This window comes from Oncorhynchus nerka, linkage group LG27 (genome assembly GCF_034236695.1).
Source record: "Oncorhynchus nerka isolate Pitt River linkage group LG27, Oner_Uvic_2.0, whole genome shotgun sequence".
NCBI lineage: Eukaryota > Metazoa > Chordata > Actinopteri > Salmoniformes > Salmonidae > Oncorhynchus > Oncorhynchus nerka.
Window position 1 is genome coordinate 7,545,421 of NC_088422.1, and position 24,028 is coordinate 7,569,448.

Below are 24,028 nucleotides of genomic sequence, written 5' to 3' on the forward strand. Positions count from 1 at the left end.
TCTCTCTGTGTATGTCTCTCTGTGTATGTCTCTCTGTGTATGTCTCTCTGTGTATGTCTCTTTGTGTGTCTCTCTGTGTATGTCTCTCTGTGTATGTCTCCCTGTGTATGTCTCTCTGTGTATGTCTCTCTGTGTATGTCTCTCTGTGTTTGTCTCTCTGTGTATGTCTCCCAGTGTATGTCTCTCTGTGTATGTCTCTCTGTGTATGTCTCTCTGTGTATGTCTCCCTGTGTATGTCTCTCTGTGTATGTCTCTCTGTGTATGTCTCCCTGTGTATGTCTCTCTGTGTATGTCTCCCAGTGTATGTCTCTCTGTGTATGTCTCTCTGTGTTTGTCTCCCTGTGTATGTCTCTCTGTGTATGTCTCCCAGTGTATGTCTCTTTGTGTGTCTCTCTGTGTATGTCTCTCTGTGTATGTCTCCCTGTGTATGTCTCTCTGTGTATGTCTCTCTGTGTATGTCTCCCTGTGTATGTCTCTCTGTGTATGTCTCCCTGTGTGTCTCTCTGTGTATGTCTCTCTGTGTATGTCTCTCTGTGTTTGTCTCCCTGTGTATGTCTCCCTGTGTATGTCTCTCTGTGTATGTCTTCCTGTGTATGTCTCTCTGTGTGTCTCTCTCTGTGTATGTCTCTCTGTGTATGTCTCTCTGTGTATGTCTCTCTGTGTATGTCTCCCTGTGTATGTCTCTCTGTGTATGTCTCTCTGTGTATGTCTCTCTGTGTGTCTTTCTCTGTGTATGTCTCTCTGTGTACAATATGTCTCCCTGTGTATGTCTCTCTGTGTATCTCTCCTTGTTCATGTCTCTGTGTACAGTATGTCTCTCTGTTTACAGTATGTCTCTCTGTTTACAGTATGTCTCTCTGTTTACAGTATATCTCTCTGTGTACAGTATGTCTCTCTGTTTACAGTATGTCTCTCTGTTTACAGTATATCTCTCTGTGTACAGTATGTCTCTCTGTTTACAGTATGTCTCTCTGTTTACATTATGTCTCTCTGTTTACAGTATGTCTCTCTGTGTCACATCCACAAGAGAGTCTGTCAGACAGCATGTCTCTACCTCTCCTGAGATTACAGCTGACAGCCAAACAGGAGTGTGTGTGTGTGTGTGTGTGTGTGTGTGTGTGTGTGTGTGTGTGTGTGTGTGTGTGTGTGTGTGTGTGTGTGTGTGTGTGTGTGTGTGTGTGAGACCACCGTACTCCCAGGTGCCAAGGGAAATTGCAACTTCTTGATTGCACTGTGTGTCTGTGTGTGTTACAGACCCCAGCATAGGGACCTCCCAAGTCAAAGTGGAAACCTAGAAATCACTCACAGACCGTGGCGTCGAGAAAGACGGCCTCTCCAAACCTCACCCTCTCTCTCTTTGTCTATTTAGTCAACTTCAGCTGTCCGTCGTCTGAGAAACGCTATCTATTTCATTATTAGAGTTTACCATCTCCTTCTACAGTACTGGAGGGATATTAGAAATAACTTCCTTCAGCTGCCAGGAGAGGAGGAAAAGTCAGATAGGCATCAGCCGGTCGGTCGCCCGCCCGCCTGCCTGCTTGACTGCCTACATGCCTTACTGACTGCCTGCTTGACTGCCTACATGCCTTACTGACTGCCTGCTTGACTGCCTACATGCCTTACTGACTGACTGCATAACACTACATCACCTGGATACATCTAGTATAACACTACATCACCTGGATACATCTAGTATAACACTACATCACCTGGATACATCTAGTATAACACTACATCACCTGGATACATCTAGTATAACACTACATCACCTGGATACATCTAGTATAACACTACATCACCTGGATACATCTAGTATAACACTACATCACCTGGATACATCTAGTATAACACTACATCACCTGGATACATCTAGTATAACACTACATCAGCTGGATACATCTAGTATAACACTACATCACCTGGATACATCTAGTATAACACTACATCAGCTGGATACATCTAGTATAACACTACATCACCTGGATACATCTAGTATAACACTACAGCACCTGGATACATCTAGTATAACACTACATCACCTGGATACATCTAGTATAACACTACATCACCTGGATACATCTAGTATAACACTACATCACCTGGATACATCTAGTATAACACTACATCACCTGGATACATCTAGTATAACACTACATCACCTAGATACATCTAGTATAACACTACAGCACCTGGATACATCTAGTATAACACTACATCACCTGGATACATCTAGTATAACACTACATCACCTGGATACATCTAGTATAACACTACATCACCTGGATACATCTAGTATAACACTACATCAGCTGGATACATCTAGTATAACACTACATCACCTGGATACATCTAGTATAACACTACATCACCTGGATACATCTAGTATAACACTACATCAGCTGGATACATCTAGTATAACACTACATCACCTGGATACATCTAGTATAACACTACAGCACCTGGATACATCTAGTATAACACTACATCACCTGGATACATCTAGTATAACACTACAGCACCTGGATACATCTAGTATAACACTACATCACCTGGATACATCTAGTATAACACTACATCACCTGGATACATCTAGTATAACACTACATCACCTGGATACATCTAGTATAACACTACATCACCTGGATTACATCTAGTATAACACTACAGCACCTGGATACATCTAGTATAACACTACATCACCTGGATACATCTAGAATAACACTACAGCACCTGGGCTGTGGATGCATCAGATCTCAACAGCGTGTTTCAGGTAATTTCTTCTTCCCTGTTGTGTCGTAACAGGTTCTAAATCTAAAGGTGTGATGTACAGTATCAGGGGCGCGGGACTATTCCACACCTGGCCTGGAGAATCAATTGTACTGCTGATTTAATTTGTACCTGGTACTTCAGTTAATTGATTGATTCATGTCCCTGATTGGCTAGATCGTCCTCTAACCTGGTGTCCCAGGTCTGAATCAGTCTCTGTTGAGGAGAAAATGAGAGCTAAACATAAGAGCCTGTGTGGAAGACAGCAGGATTACTGAGCAGTACTAAAACCCTCAACACATCTCTGTCTACACACACACAGAGCCTGTATGAAAGACAGCAGTTTTTTGGGATGGTGCCAGGTTTCTTCCAGACTTGGCTTTACGGCCAAAGTGTTCAGTCTTGATTTAATCAGACAAGAGGATCTTGTTTCTGATGGTCTGAGTGCCTTTTGGTCTCTTTTGGTGTCTTTTGGCGAACTCCAAATCAGCTGTCATGTACCTTTTACTGAGGAGTGGCTTCAGTCTTACCATTCTACCATAAAGGTCTGATTGGTGGAGTGCTGGGGAGATGGTTGTCCTTCTGGAAGTTTCTCCCATCTCAACAGAGGAACTCTGGAGCTCTGTCAGAGTGACCATTGAGTTCTTGGTCACCTCTCTGACCAAGGCCCTTCTCCCACATTTACTCAGTTTGGCCGGGCAGCTCTAGGAAGAGTCTTGCTGGTTCCAAACGTCTTCCATTTATGAATGATGGAGGCCACTGTGTTCTTGGGGACCTTCAATGCTGCAGACTTTTTTTGGTACCCTTCCCCAGATCTGTCACTCGACACTATCCTATCTGGGAGCTCTCAATTCCTTCGACCTCATGGCTTGGTTTTTGCTCTGACAGGCACTGACAACTGTAGGACCTTTACATAGACAGGTGTGAGATGTTCCAAATCATGTCTAATCAATTGAATTTACCACAGGTGGACTCCAATCAAGTTGTAGAAACATCTCAAGGATGATCAATGGAAACAGGATGCATCTAAACTCAATGTAGAGTCTCATAGCAAAGCGTCTGAATACTTATGTAAAAAGGTGTTTCTGTTTTTTATTCTCTACACTACACCACTAGGCTACCTGCCGCCTCTACACTCTAACCACTAGGCTACCTGCCGCCTCTACACTCTAACCACCATCAAGTTGTAGAAACATCTCAAGGATGATCAATGGAAACAGGATGCATCTAAACTCAATGTAGAGTCTCATAGCAAAAGGGTCTGCTATTTTATTTGTGTATTATTGGCAAAAAAATGTCTAAAACCCTGTTTTTTCGCTTTATCATTATGGGATGTTGTGTATAGATTGAAGTATTTACTCCATTTTAGAATAAGGCTGTAACGTTACACAATGTGGGAAAAGTCAAGGGGTCTGAATACTTTTCCCAAGACTCTGTATGTGTTAGTTTGTGTAGTAGGTTTAATGTCGATAGTGTGTGAACCCCCCTCACACACACACACACACACACACACTCACACACACTCTACCCACACCCCAGGAAAAACACTTTACATGTTTACATTTCTACTTAGTCACACACACAGGGGACACACACCTACAGGATGGGTGGCACACACACACACACACACACACACACACACACACACACACACACACACATTCTACTCTCTACCCCCCTCCCCAGGAAAAACACTGCTGCTATGTTCTAGCACAGCTACCCCCTCCCCCTCACACACACACACACACCTTCCACCCCCCCACTATAACTCTATATAACACTATAACCTCTATATAACAGCCACCACCACTCTACAAATCTATTTGCCTCTGCATGTGTGTTGTGTGTCCAGGTAGAATGGGGCGGGGCATTGGGCCACACACACTCCGTGAGGTAGTGTTGTGTGAGATGGACTGGTCAGTAGCTGCAGGGCCTCCTCTGGTTTCAGACACCTCAGACAGTCAGAGGACAGGGGACCCACACATGTCCTACAGGATGGGTGGCAGTCTGACGGTACAGAGAACAAACTAAGTCAGACTTTACAAATATATATTTTAAAAAAGCACTCACACACACAACCTACAGGATGGGTGGCAGTCTGACGGTACAGAGAACAAACTAAGTCAGACTTTACAAATATATATTTTAAAAAAGCACTCACACACACAACCTGCAGGATGAGGAATGTAGTATGTATATACATGAATGGAGAAATGAAAGCAGCCCTATACAGACAGCTCTAAAACTGGGATATAACACTCTATATAACACTCTATATAACACTCTATATAACACTCTATATAACACTATAACACTCTATATAACACTATAACACTCTATATAATAACACTCTATATAACACTATAACACTCTATATAACACTATAACACTCTATATAACACTCTATATAACACTCTATATAACACTCTATATAACACTATAACACTCTATATAACACTATAACACTCTATATAACACTCTATATAACACTATAACACTCTATATAACACTATAACACTCTATATAACACTCTATATAACACTATAACACTCTATATAACACTCTATATAACACTCTATATAACACTATAACACTCTATATAACACTCTATATAACACTCTATATAACACTCTATATAACACTCTATATAACACTATAACACTCTATATAACACTCTATATAACACTCTATATAACACTCTATATAACACTCTATATAACACTATAACACTCTATATAACACTCTATATAACACTCTATATAACACTCTATATAACAGTATAACACTCTATATAACACTCTATATAACACTCTATATAACACTCTATATAACACTCTATATAACACTATAACACTCTATATAACACTCTATATAACACTCTATATAACACTATAACACTCTATATAACACTATAACACTCTATATAACACTATAACACTCTATATAACACTCTATATAACACTATAACACTCTATATAACACTCTATATAACACTCTATATAACACTCTATATAACACTATAACACTCTATATAACACTCTATATAACACTCTATATAACACTATATAACACTCTATATAACACTCTATATAACACTCTAACACTATATAACACTCTATATAACACTCTATATATAACACTCTATATAACACTCTATATAACACTCTATATAACACTCTATATAACACTCTATATAACACTCTATATAACACTCTATATAACACTCTATATAACACTCTATATAACACTCTATATAACACTCTATATAACACTCTATATAACACTATAACACTCTATATAACACTATAACACTCTATATAACACTCTATATAACACTCTATATAACACTATATAACACTCTATATAACACTCTATATAACACTCTATATAACACTATATAACACTATATAACACTCTATATAACACTCTATATAACACTCTATATAACACTATAACACTCTATATAACACTCTATATAACACTCTATATAACACTCTATATAACACTCTATATAACACTCTATATAACACTATAACACTCTATATAACACTCTATATAACACTATAAACACTCTATAACACTATAACACTCTATATAACACTCTATATAACACTATATAACACACACTCTATATAACACTCTATATAACACTCTATATAACACTCTATATAACACTCTATATAACACTCTATATAACACTCTATATAACACTCTATATAACACTCTATATAACACTCTATATAACACTCTATATAACACTCTATATAACACTCTATATAACACTCTATATAACACTCTATATAACTATAACACTCTATATAACACTCTATATAACAGTATAACACTCTATATAACACACTCTATATAACACACTCTATATAACACTCTATATAACACTATAACTCTATATAACACTCTATATAACACTATAACACTCTATATAACACTCTATATAACACTCTATATAACACTCTATATAACACTCTATATAACACTCTATATAACACTCTATATAACATATAACACTCTATATAACACTCTATATAACAGTATAACACTCTATATAACACTCTATATAAACACTCTATATAACACTCTATATAAACAGTATAACACTCTATATAACACTCTATATAACAATAACATATAACACTCTATATAACACTCTATATAACACTCTATATAACACTCTATATAAACACTCTATATAACACACTCTATATAACATATAACTCTATATAACACTCTATATAACACTCTATATAACACTCTATATAACACTATATAACACTCTATATATAAACACTCTATATAACACTCTATATAACACTCTATATAACACTCTATAAACACTCTATAACTCTATATAACACTCTATATAACACTCTATATAACATATAACACTCTATATAACACTCTATATAACAGTATAACACTCTATATAACACTCTATATAACAGTATAACACTCTATATAACACTCTATATAACACTATAACACTATATAACACTCTATATAACACTCTATATAACACTCTATATAACACTCTATATAACACTCTATATAACACTCTATATAACACTCTATATAACACTCTATATAACAGTATAACACTCTATATAACACTCTATATAACACTCTATATAACAGTATAACACTCTATATAACACTCTATATAACACTCTATATAACACTCTATATAACACTCTATATAACACTATATATAAATACTCTATATAACACTCTATAATAACACTCTATATAACACTCTATATAACAGTATAACACTATATAACACTCTATATAACACTCTATATAACACTATATAACACTCTATATAACATATAACACTCTATATAACAGTATAACTCTATATAACACTCTATATAACAGTATAACACTCTATATAACACTCTATATAACACTCTATATAACACTCTATATAACACTCTATATAACACTATAACACTCTATATAACACTCTATATAACAGTATAACACTCTATATAACACTCTATATAACACTCTATATAACACTCTATATAACAGTATAACACTCTATATAACACTCTATATAACACTCTATATAACAGTATAACACTCTATATAACACTCTATATAACAGTATAACACTCTATATAACACTCTATATAACACTCTATATAACACTCTATATAACACTCTATATAACACTCTATATAACAGTATAACACTCTATATAACACTCTATATAACACTCTATATAACACTCTATATAACACTCTATATAACACTCTATATAACACTCTATATAACACTCTATATAACACTCTATATAACACACTCACTATATAACACTCTATATAACACTCTATATAACTCTATATAACACTATAACACTCTATATAACACTCTATATAACACTCTATATAACACTATATAACACTCTATATAACACTCTATATAACACTCTATATAACACTCTATATAACACTCTATATAACACTATATAACACTCTATATAACACTCTATATAACACTCTATATAACACTCTATATAACACTCTATATAACAGTATAACACTCTATATAACACTCTATATAACACTCTATATAACACTCTATATAACACATTCTATATAACACTCTATATAACACTCTATATAACACTATATAATAACACACTCTATATAACACTCTATATAACACTCTATATAACACTCTATATAACACTCTATAACACTCTATATAACACTCTATATAACACTCTATATAACAGTATAACACTCTATATAACACTCTATATAACACTCTATATAACACTCTATATAACACTCTATATAACACTATAACACTCTATATAACACTCTATATAACACTATAACACTCTATATAACACTCTATATAACTCTATATAACACTCTATATAACACTCTATATAACACTCTATATAACACTCTATATAACATATAACACTCTATATAACACTCTATATAACACTCTATATAACACTAATAACACTCTATATAACACTCTATATAACAGTATAAATACACTCTATATAACACTCTATATAACAGTATAACACTCTATATAACACTCTATATAACACTCTATATAACACTCTATATAACAGTATAACTCTATATAACACTCTATATAACAGTATATAACACTCTATATAACACTATATAACACTCTGTATAACACTCTATATATATAACACTCTATATAACACTCTATATAACACTATAACACTCTATATAACACTCTATATAACAGTATAACACTCTCTATATAACACTCTATATAACAGTATAACACTCTATAACACTATATAACACTCTATATAACACTATATAACATATAACACTCTATATAACACTCTATATAACACTCTATATAACACTCTATATAACACTCTATAACAGTATAACACTCTATATAAATACTCTATATAACACTCTATATAACACTCTATATAACACTCTATATAACACTCTATATAACAGTATAACACTCTATATAACAGTATAACACTCTATATAACACTCTATATAAATATAACACTCTATATAACACTCTATATAACACTCTATATAACACTCTATATAACACACTCTATATAACACTCTATATAACACTCTATATAACACTCTATATAACACTCTATATAACACTCACTCTATATAACAGTATAACACTCTATATAACACTCTATATAACACTCTATATAACACTCTATAACACTAATAACACTCTATATAACATAACACTAATAACACTCTATATAACACTATAACACTCTATATAACAACATATAACACTCTATATAACACTCTATATAACACTATAACACTCTATATAAACACTCTATATAACACTCTATATAACAGTATAACACTCTATATAACACTCTATATAACACTCTATATAACAGTATAACAGTATAACACTCTATATAACACTCTATATAACAGTATAACACTCTATATAACACTCTATATAACACTCTATATAACACTATAACACTCTATATAACACTCTATATAACACTCTATATAACACTCTATATAACACTCTATATAACACTCTATATAACACTCTATATAACACTATATAACACTCTATATAACACTCTATATAACACTCTATATAACACTCTATATAACAGTATAAACACTCTATATAACACTAACACTCTATATAACACTCTATATAACAGTATAACACTCTATATAACACTCTATATAACACTCTATATAACACTCTATATAACAGTATAACACTCTATATAACACTCTATATAACACTCTATATAACACTCTATAACACTATATAACACTCTATATAACACTCTATATAACACTCTATATAACACTCTATATAACACTCTATATAACAGTATAACACTTCTATATAACACTCTCTATATAACACTCTATATAACACTCTATATAACAGTATAACACTCTATATAACACTCTATATAACACTCTATATAACACTCTATATAACTCTATATAACAGTATAACACTCTATATAACACTCTATATAACAGTATATAACACTCTATATAACACTATATAACACTCTATATAACACTCTATATAACAGTATAACACTCTATATAACACACTTATATAACACTCTATATAACACTCTATATAACACTATAACACTATATAACACTCTATATAACAGTATAACACTCTATAACACTAATAACACTCTATAACAGTATAACACTCTATATAACACTCTATATAACATATAACACTCTATATAACACTCTATATATAACACTCTATATAACTCTATATAACACTCTATATAACACTCTATATATAACACTCTATATAACACTCTATATAACACTCTATATAACTCTATATAACACTCTATAACTCTATATAACACTCTATATAACACTCTATATAACACTCTGTATAACACTCTATATAACTCTATATAACATAATTAATTATATAACACTCTATATAACAGTATAACACTCTATATAACACTCTATATAACACTATAACACTCTATATAACACTCTATATAACACTCTATATAACACTCTATATAACTATATAACACTCTATATAACACTCTATATAACACTCTATATAACACTCTATATAACAGTATAACACTCTATATAACACTCTATATAACAGTATAACACTCTATATAACACTCTCTATAACAGTATAACACTCTATATAACACTCTATATAACACTCTATATAACACTCTATATAACAGTATAACACTCTAACACTCTATATAACACTCTATATAACACTCTATATAACAGTATAACACTCTATATAACACTCTATATAACAGTATAACACTCTATATAACACTCTCTATAACAGTATAACACTCTATATAACACTCTATATAACACTCTATATAACACTATAACACTCTATATAACAGTATAACACTATATAACACTCTATATAACAGTATAACTCTATATAACACTCTATATAACAGTATAACACTCTATATAACACTCTATATAACAGTATAACACTCTATATAACACTCTATATAACAGTATAACACTCTATATAACACTCTATATAACAGTATAACACTCTATATAACACTCTATATAACACACTCTATATAACACTCTATATAACAGTATAACACTCTATATAACACTCTATATAACACTATATAACACTCTATATAACACTCTATATAACACTCTATATAACACTCTATATAACACTCTATATAACACTCTATATAACACTCTATATAACACTCTATATAACACTCTATATAACACTCTATATAACACTATAACACTCTATATAACACTCTATATAACACTCTATATAACACTCTATATAACACTCTATATAACACTCTATATAACACTCTATATAACACTCTATATAACAGTATAACACTATATATAACACTCTATATAACACTCTATATAACAGTATAACTCTATATAACACTCTATATCTATATAACACTATAACACTAATAACACTCTATAACACTATAACACTCTATATAACACTCTATATAACAGTATAACACTCTATATAACACTATATAACACTCTATATAACACTATATAACACTCTATAACACTCTATATAACACTCTATATAACAGTATAACACTCTATAACACTATATAACACTCTATATAACACTCTATATAACACTCTATATAACACTCTATATAACACTATAACACTCTATATAACACTCACTATATAACACTCTATATAACAGTATAAACACACTCTATATAACACTCTATATAACACTATATAACACTCTATATAACATATAACACTCTATATAACACTCTATATAACACTCTATATAACACTCTATATAACAGTATAACTCTATATAACACTCTATATAACACTCTATATAACACTCTATATAACACTCTATATAACAGTATAACACTCTATATAACACTCTATATAACACTCTATATAACACTCTATATAACAGTATAACACTCTATATAACACTCTATAACACTATATAACACTCTATATAACAGTATAACACTCTATATAACACTCTATATAACACTATAACACTCTATATAACACTCTATATAACAGTATAACACTCTATATAACACTCTATATAACACTATAACACTCTATATAACACTCTATATAACAGTATAACACTCTATATAACACTCTATATAACACTCTATATAACTCTATATAACACTCTATATAACACTCTATATAACACTCTATATAACACTCTATATAACACTCTATATAACAGTATAACACTCTATATAACACTCTCTATAACAGTATAACATTCTATATAACACTCTATATAACACTCTATATAACACTCTATATAACAGTATAACACTCTATATAACACTCTATATAACACTCTATATAACACTCTATATAACAGTATAACACTCTATATAACACTCTATATAACACTATAACACTCTATATAACACTCTATATAACACTCTATATAACACTCTATATAACACTCTATATAACACTCTATATAACACTCTATATAACACTCTATATAACACTCTATATAACACTCTATATAACACTCTATATAACACTCTATATAACAGTATAACACTCTATATAACACTCTATATAACAGTATAACACTCTATATAACACTCTATATAACAGTATAACACTCTATATAACACTCTATATAACACTCTATATAACACTCTATATAACACTCTATATAACAGTATAACACTCTATATAACACTCTATATAACACTCTATATAACACTCTATATAACAGTATAACACTCTATATAACACTCTATATAACACTCTATATAACAGTATAACACTCTATATAACACTCTATATAACAGTATAACACTCTATATAACACTCTATATAACACTCTATATAACACTCTATATAACACTCTATATAACAGTATAACACTCTATATAACACTCTATATAACACTATAACACTCTATATAACACTCTATATAACACTCTATATAACACTCTATATAACACTCTATATAACACTATAACACTCTATATAACACTCTATATAACACTCTATATAACACTCTATATAACACTCTATATAACACTCTATATAACACTCTATATAACAGTATAACACTCTATATAACACTCTATATAACAGTATAACACTCTATATAACACTCTATATAACACTCTATATAACACTCTATATAACACTCTATATAACACTCTATATAACAGTATAACACTCTATATAACACTCTATATAACAGTATAACACTCTATATAACACTCTATATAACAGTATAACACTCTATATAACACTCTATATAACACTCTATATAACACTCTATATAACACTCTATATAACACTCTATATAACACTCTATATAACAGTATAACACTCTATATAACACTCTATATAACAGTATAAACACTCTATATAACACTCTATATATAACACTCTATATAACACTCTATATAACACTATAACTCTATATAACACTCTATATAACAGTATAAACACTCTATATAACACTCTATATAACACTCTCTGTATAACTATATAACACTCTATATAACAGTATAACACTCTATATAACACTCTATATAACACTCTGTATAACACTCTATATAACACTCTATATAACACTCTATATAACACTATAACACTCTATATAACACTCTATATAACACTCTATATAACACTCTATATAACACTCTATATAACACTCTATATAACACTCTATATAACACTCTATATAACACTCTATATAATAACACTCTATATAACACTCTATATAACACTCTATATAACAGTATAACACTCTATATAACACTCTATATAACACTCTATATAACAGTATAACACTCTATATAACACTATAAACACTCTATATAACACTCTATATAACACTCAGTAACTCTATACTCTATATAACACTCTCTATAACACTCTATATAACACTATAACACTATAACACTCTATATAACAGTATACCACTCTATATAACACTCTATATAACACTCTATATAATGCTCTATATAACAGTATAACACTCTATATAACACTCTATATAACAGTATAACACTATAACACTCTATATAACAGTATAACACTATAACACTCTATATAACACTCTATATAACACTCTATATAACACTCTATATAACACTCTATATAACACTATAACACTCTATATAACACTCTATATAACACTCTATATAACACTCTATATAACACTATAACTATATAACACTCTATATAACACTCTATATAACACTCTATATAACACTCTATATAACACTCTAATAACACTCTATATAACAGTATAACACTCTATATAACACTCATATAACACTCTATATAACACTCTATATAACACTATATATAAACACTCTATATAACACTCTATATAACACTCTATATAACAGTATAACACTCTGTATAACACTCTATATAACACTCTATATAACACTCTATATAACACTCTATATATATAACACTCTATATAACACTCTATAACACTCTATATAACACTCTATATAACACTCTATATAACACTCTATATAACACTCTATATAACACTCTATATAACACTCTATATAACACTCTATATAACACTATATATAACACTCTATATAACACTCTATATAACACTCTATATAACACTAATAACACTATAACTATATAACAGTATAACACTCTATATAACACTCTATATAACACTCTATATAACACTCTATATAACACTATATAACACTCTATATAACACTCTATATAACACTCTATATAACACTCTATATAACAGTATAACACTCTATATAACACTCTATATAACAGTATAACACTCTATATAACACTATAACACTCTATATAACACTCTATATAACACTCTATATAACACTCTATATAACACTCTATATAACACTCTATATAACACTCTATATAACAGTATAACTCTATATAATATAACAGTATAACACTCTATATAACACTCTATATAACTATATAATAACACTCTATATAACACTCTATATAACACTATATAACAGTATAACACTCTATATAACACTCTATATAACACTATAACACTAATAACACTCTATATAACACTCTATATAACACTCTATATAACACTATAACACTCTATATAACACTCTATATAACAGTATAACACTCTATATAACACTCTATATAACACTCTATATAACAGTATAACACTCTATATAACACTCTATATAACACTCTATATAACACTCTATATAACACTCTATATAACACTCTATATAACACTCTATATAACACTCTATATAACACTCTATATAACACTATATAACACTCTATATAACACTCTATATAACACTCTATATAACACTCTATATAACACTCTATATAACAGTATAACACTCTATATAACACTCTATATAACACTCTGTATAACACTCTATATAACACTCTATATATAACACTCTATATAACACTCTATATAACACTCTATATAACAGTATAACACTCTATATAACACTCTATATAACACTCTATATAACACTCTATATAACACTCTATATAACACTCTGTATAACACTCTATATAACACTCTATATAACACTCTATATAACACTAACACTCTATATAACACTCTATATAACACTCTATATAACAGTATAACACTCTATATAACACTCTATATAACAGTATAACACTCTATATAACACTCTCTATAACAGTATAACATTCTATATAACACTCTATATAACACTCTATATAACACTCTATATAACAGTATAACACTCTATATAACACTCTATATAACACTCTATATAACACTCTATATAACACTCTATATAACACTCTATATAACAGTATATAACACTATATAACACTCTATATAACACTCTATAACACTATAACACTCTATATAACACTCTATATAACACTCTATATAACACTATATAACACTCTATATAACACTCTATATAACACTCTATATAACACTATATATAACACTATAAACACTCTATATAACACTCTATATAACAGTATAACACTATATAACACTCTATATAACACTATATAACACTCTAACAGTATAAACACTCTATATAACACTCTATATAACACTCTATATAACACTATAATACTCTATATAACAACTATATAACACTCTATATAACACTCTATATAACACTCTATAACACTCTATATAACACTCTATATAACACTCTATATAACACTCTATATAACACTCTATATAACACTCTATATAACACTCTATATAACACTCTATATAACACTCTATATAACACTCTATATAACACTCTATATAACACTCTATATAACAGTATAACACTCTATATAACACTCTATATAACACTCTATATAACACTATAACACTCTATATAACACTCTATATAACACTCTATATAACACTCTATATAACAGTATAACACTCTATATAACACTCTATATAACACTCTATATAACACTCTATATAACAGTATAACACTCTATATAACACTCTATATAACACTCTATATAACACTCTATATAACAGTATAACACTCTATATAACACTCTATATAACACTATAACACTCTATATAACACTCTATATAACACTCTATATAACACTCTATATAACACTCTATATAACAGTATAACACTCTATATAACACTCTATATAACACTATATATAACACTCTATATAACACTCTATATAAACACTACTATATAACACTATATAACACTATATAACACTCTATATAACACTATAAACACTCTATATAACACTCTATATAACACTCTATATAACACTCTATATAAACACTCTACTAACACTATATAACACTCTATATAACACTATATATAAACTCTATATAACACTCTATATAACACTATATAACACTATATAACATATAACACTCTATATAACACTCTATATAACACTCTCTATATAAACACTCTATATAACACTCTATATAACACTCTATAAACATATAACACTCTATATAACACTCTCTATATACACTCTATATAACACTCTATATAACACTCTATATAACACTCTATATAACACTATAACACTCTATATAACACTCTATATAACACTCTATATAACACTCTATATAACACTCTATATAACACTCTATATAACACTATAAACAGTATAACACTCTATATAACATATAACATATAACACTCTATATAACACTCTATATATAACACTCTATATAACAGTATAACACTCTATATAACACTCTATATAACACTCTATAACACTCTATATAACACTCTATAACACTCTATATAACACTCTATATAACACTCTATATAAACACTCACTCTATATATAAACACTCTATATAACACTCTATATAACAGTATAACACTCTATATAACACTCTATATAACACTCTATATAACACTCTATATAACACTATATAACACTCTATATAACACTCTATATAACACTCTATATAACACTCTATATAACACTCTATATAACACTCTATATAACACTCTATATAACACTATAAACACTCTATATAACACTCTATATAACACTCTATATATATAAACACTCTATATAACACTCTAACACTCTATATAACACTATATAACACTCTATATAACACTCTATATAACACTCTATATAACACTCTATATAACAGTATAACTCACTATATAACACTCTATATAACACTCTATAACACTATATAACAGTATAACACTCTATATAACACTCTATATAACAGTATAACACTCTATATAACACTCTATATAACACTCTATATAACACTCTATATAACACTCTATATAACACTCTATATAACACTCTATATAACACTCTATATAACACTATATAACACTCTATATAACACTCTATATAACACTCTATATAACACTCTATATAACACTCTATATAACACTCTATATAACACTCTATATAACACTCTATATAACACTCTATATAACACTCTATATAACACTCTATATAACACTCTATATAACACTCTATATAACACTATAACACTCTATATAACACTCTATATAACACTCTATATAACAGTATAACACTCTATATAACACTCTATATAACACTCTATATAACACTCTATATAACACTCTATATAACACTCTATATAACAGTATAACACTCTATATAACACTCTATATAACACTCTATATAACACTCTATATAACACTCTATATAACACACTCTATATAACAGTATAACACTCTATATAACAGTATAACTCTATATAACACTCTATATAACACTATATATAACACTATAACACTCTATATAACACTCTATATAACACTATAACACTCTATATAACACTCTATATAACACTCTATATAACACTCTAAACACTCTATAAACACTCTATATAACACTCTATATAACACTCTATATAATATACTCTATATAACACTCTATATAACACTCTATATAACACTCACTATATAACACTCTATATAACACTCTATATAACACTCTATATAACAGTATAACACTATATAACACTCTATATAACACTCTATATAACTCTATATAACACTCTATATAACACTCTATAAACACTATAACACTATATAACACTCTATATAACACTCTATATAACATATAACACTCTATATAACACTCTATATAACACTATATAACACTCTATATAACACTCTATATAACACTCTATATATACACTCTATATATAACACTATATAAACACTCTATATAACAGTATAACACTCTATATAACTCTATATAACACTCTATATAACATAACACTCTATAACACTCTATATAACACTCTATATATAACACTCTATATAACACTCTATATAACACTCTATATAACAACACTATAACACTCTATATAACACTATAACACTCTATATAACACTATATAACACTCTATATAACACTCTTATAACACTCTATATAACACTCTATATAACATAACTCTATATAACACTCTATATAACAGTATAACACTCTATATAACACTCTATATAACACTCTATATAACACTCTATATAACACTCTATATAACACTCTATATAACACTCTATATAACACTCTATAACACTAACACTCTATATAACAGTATATAACACTATATAAATAATACTATATAACACTCTATATAACAACACTCTATATAACACTCTATATAACACACTCTATATAACACTCTATATATAACACTCTATATAACACTCTAACACTATATAACACTCTATATAACACTATAACATATATAACACTCTATATAACACTCTATATAACACTCTATATAACACTCTATATAACACTCTATAAACACTCTATATAACACTCTATATAACACTATAACACTCTATAAACACTCTATATAACACTATAACACTCTATATAACTCTATATAACACTATAACACTATATAACACTCTATATAACACTCTATATAACACTCTATATAACAGTATAACACTATAACACTCTATATAACACTATAACACTCTATATAACAGTATAACACTATAACACTCTATATAACACTCTATATAACACTATAACACTCTATATAACACTCTATATAACACTATAACACTCTATATAACACTATAACACATATAACACTCTATATAACACTCTAACACTATAACACTCTATATAACACTATAACACTCTATATAACACTATAACTATATAACACTATAACACTCTATATAACACTCTATAACACTCTATATAACACTCTATATAACACTCTATAACACTCTATATAACACTCTATATAACACTCTATATAACACTCTATATAACACTATAACACTCTATATAACACTCTATATAACACTCTATATAACACTATAACACTCTATATAACACTCTATATAACACTCTATATAACACTATAACACTCTATATAACACTCTATATAACACTCTATATAACACTCTAATAACACTATAACACTCTATATAACACTATAACACTATAAACTATATAACACTCTAACACTATAACACTCTATATAACACTCTATATAACACTCTATATAAACACTCTATATAACACTCTATATAACACTCTATATAACAGTATAACACTATATAACACTATATAACACTATAACACTCTATATATATAACACTCTATATAACACTATAACACTCTATATAACACTCTATATAACACTCTATATAACACACTCTATATAACACTCTATATAACACTCTATATAACACTATAACACTCTATATAACACTCTATATAACACTCTATAAACACTCTATATAACACTCTATAAACACTAACACTCTATATAACAGTATAACACTATATAACACTCTATATAACACTCTATATAACACTATATAACACTCTATATAACACTCTATATAACACTATAACACTCTATATAACACTCTATATAACACTATAAACACTCTATATAACACTATAACACTCTATATAACACTCTATATAACACTCTATATAACAGTATAACACTCTATATAACACTCTATAACACTATAACACTATATAACACTCTATATAACACTCTATATAACACTATAACACTCTATATAACACTCTATATAACACTCTATAACACTATATATAACACTATATAACACTCTATATAATAACACTATATATAACACTCTATAACACACTCTATATAACACTCTATATAACACTCTATATAACACTATAACACTCTATAACACTATAACACTCTATAACACTCTATATAACACTCTATATAACACTATATAACACTCTATATAACACTCTATATAACACTCACTATATAACACTCTATATACACTATATAACTATATAACACTCTATATAACACTCTATATAACACTCTATAAATACTCTATATAACACTCTATATAACACTATATAATAACACTCTATATAACAGTATAACACTATATAACATATAACACTCTATATAACACTCTATATAACACTCTATATAAACACTCTATATAACACTCTATATAACACTCTAACATAACACACTCTGTATAACACTATATAACACTCTATATAACTATATAACACTCTGTATAACACTCTATATAACACTCTATATAACACTCTATATAACACTCTATATAACACTCTCTATATAACACTCTATATAACACTCTATATAACACTCTATATAACACTATAACACTATATAACACTATAACTATATAACACTCTATATAACACTCTATATAACACTCTACTAACACTCTATATAACACTCTATATAACACTCTATATAACACTCTATATAACACTCTATATAACACTCTATATAACACTCTATATAACACTCTATATAACACTCTATAAACACTCTATATAACACTCTATATAACACTCTATATAACAGTATAACACTCTAATAACACTCTCTATATAACACTCTATATAACACTCTATATAACACTATAAACACTCTATATAACACTCTATATAACACTCTATATAACACTCTATATAACACTATATAACTCTATATAACAGTATAACACTCACTATATAACACTCTATAACACTAACACTATATAACACTCTATATAACACTAACACTCTATATAACACTCTATATAATATAACATATAACACTCTATATAACTAATAACACTCTATATAACACTCTATATAACACTCTATATAACACTCTATATAACACTATAACACTCTATATAACACTCTATATAACACTATAACTGTATAACACTCTATATAACACTCTATATAACACTCTGTATAACACTCTATATAACACTCTATATAACACTCTATATAACACTCTATATAACACTCTGTATAACAGTATAACACTCTATATAACACTCTATATAACACTCTATATAACACTCTATATAACAGTATAACACTCTATATAACACTATAACACTCTATATAACACTCTATATAACACTCTGTATAACACTCTATATAACACAATCTATATAACACAGTTTGCCTCTAACCAGAACCCAGTCACTTACTGAGGCAGGTCCCATCCTGATGGTCCAGTTAGCCTCTAACCAGAACCCAGTCACTTACTGAGGCAGGTCCCATCCTGATGGTCCAGTTTGCCTCTAACCAGAACCCAGTCACTTACTGAGGCAGGTCCCATCCTGATGGTACAGTTTGCCTCTAACCAGAACCCAGTCACTTACTGAGGCAGGTCCCATCCTGATGGTACACTTTGCCTCTAACCAGAACCCATCACTTACTGAGGCAGGTCCCGTCCTGATGGTACAGTTTGCCTCTAACCAGAACCCAGTCACTCCTGATGGTCCAGTTAGCCTCTAGGCAGGTACTGAGGCAGGTCCCATCCTGATGGTACAGTTTGCCTCTAACCAGAACCCAGTCACTTACTGAGGCAGGTCCCGTCCTGATGGAACAGTTTGCCTCTAACCAGAACCCAGTCACTTACTGAGGCAGGTCCCGTCCTGATGGTACAGTTTGCCTCTAACCAGAACCCAGTCACTTACTGAGGCAGGTCCCATCCTGATGGTACAGTTTGCCTCTAACCAGAACCCAGTCACTTACTGAGGCAGGTCCCGTCCTGATGGTACAGTTTGCCTCTAACCAGAACCCAGTCACTTACTGAGGCAGGTCCCGTCCTGATGGTACAGTTTGCCTCTAACCAGAATCCAGTCACTTACTGAGGCAGGTCCCGTTTGCCTGATGGTACAGTTTGCAGGTCCCGTCTAACCAGAACCCAGTCACTTACTGAGGCAGGTCCCATCCTGATGGTACAGTTTGCCTCTAACCAGAACCCAGTCACTTACTGAGGCAGGTCCCATCCTGCTGGCAGTTTGTCCCCAGAACCTGATGGTCCCATCCAGGTTTGCCTCTAACCAGAACCCAGTCACTTACTGAGGCAGGTCCCATCCTGATGGTCCAGTTTGCCTCTAACCAGAACCCAGTCACTTACTGAGGCAGGTCCCATCCTGATGGTACAGTTTGCCTCTAACCAGAACCCAGTCACTTACTGAGGCAGGTCCCATCCTGATGGTACAGTTTGCCTCTAACCAGAACCCAGTCACTTACTGAGGCAGGTCCCATCCTGATGGTACAGTTTGCCTCTAACCAGAACCCAGTCACTTACTGAGGCAGGTCCCATCCTGATGGTACAGTTTGCCTCTAACCAGAACCCAGTCACTTACTGAGGCAGGTCCCATCCTGATGGTACAGTTTGCCTCTAACCAGAACCCAGTCACTTACTGAGGCAGGTCCCATCCTGATGGTACAGTTTGCCTCTAACCAGAACCCAGTCACTTACTGAGGCAGGTCCCGTCCTGATGGTACAGTTTGCCTCTAACCAGAACCCAGTCACTTACTGAGGCAGGTCCCATCTTGATGGTACAGTTTGCCTCTAACCAGAACCCAGTCACTTACTGAGGCAGGTCCCGTCCTGATGGTACAGCCCCTGTCCGCAGGCCTCCAGACACTGGCCCTGGTGGAAGGACAGTCCCTGTGTACAGAGGGAACACTGGGACACAGCGGAGCCGGAGCAGGACCAGCAAGAGCTGTGACAGGCTGAGAGAAGAGGTCAGAGGTCAATCACACTGTAGGAGCCCGTTAGGAGTATACAGATTGTGCAGGGTTTTGGTCCAGCCCAGCACTAATACACATAGTTAACACACATAGTATCAGTGAGGCAGCCTATTGGTTAATAGAGTTATGATGGGCAGTAAAATCTGCCCCCCAATTTGGTTAAAAGCGGAAGG

The 24,028-nt window shown here is 30.6% G+C and overlaps 1 protein-coding gene across 1 annotated transcript in view; it reads right to left on the minus strand.

The window, feature by feature from the left end:
• LOC115127105 (extracellular matrix organizing protein FRAS1-like) overlaps window positions 1-24,028 on the minus strand; it is a 521,989-nt gene that overhangs the window by 252,191 nt on the left and 245,770 nt on the right. Inside the window, 2 exon segments of the mRNA XM_065011350.1 lie at window positions 4,594-4,773; window positions 23,697-23,837. Coding sequence (XP_064867422.1) covers window positions 4,594-4,773; window positions 23,697-23,837 — 321 coding nt within the window.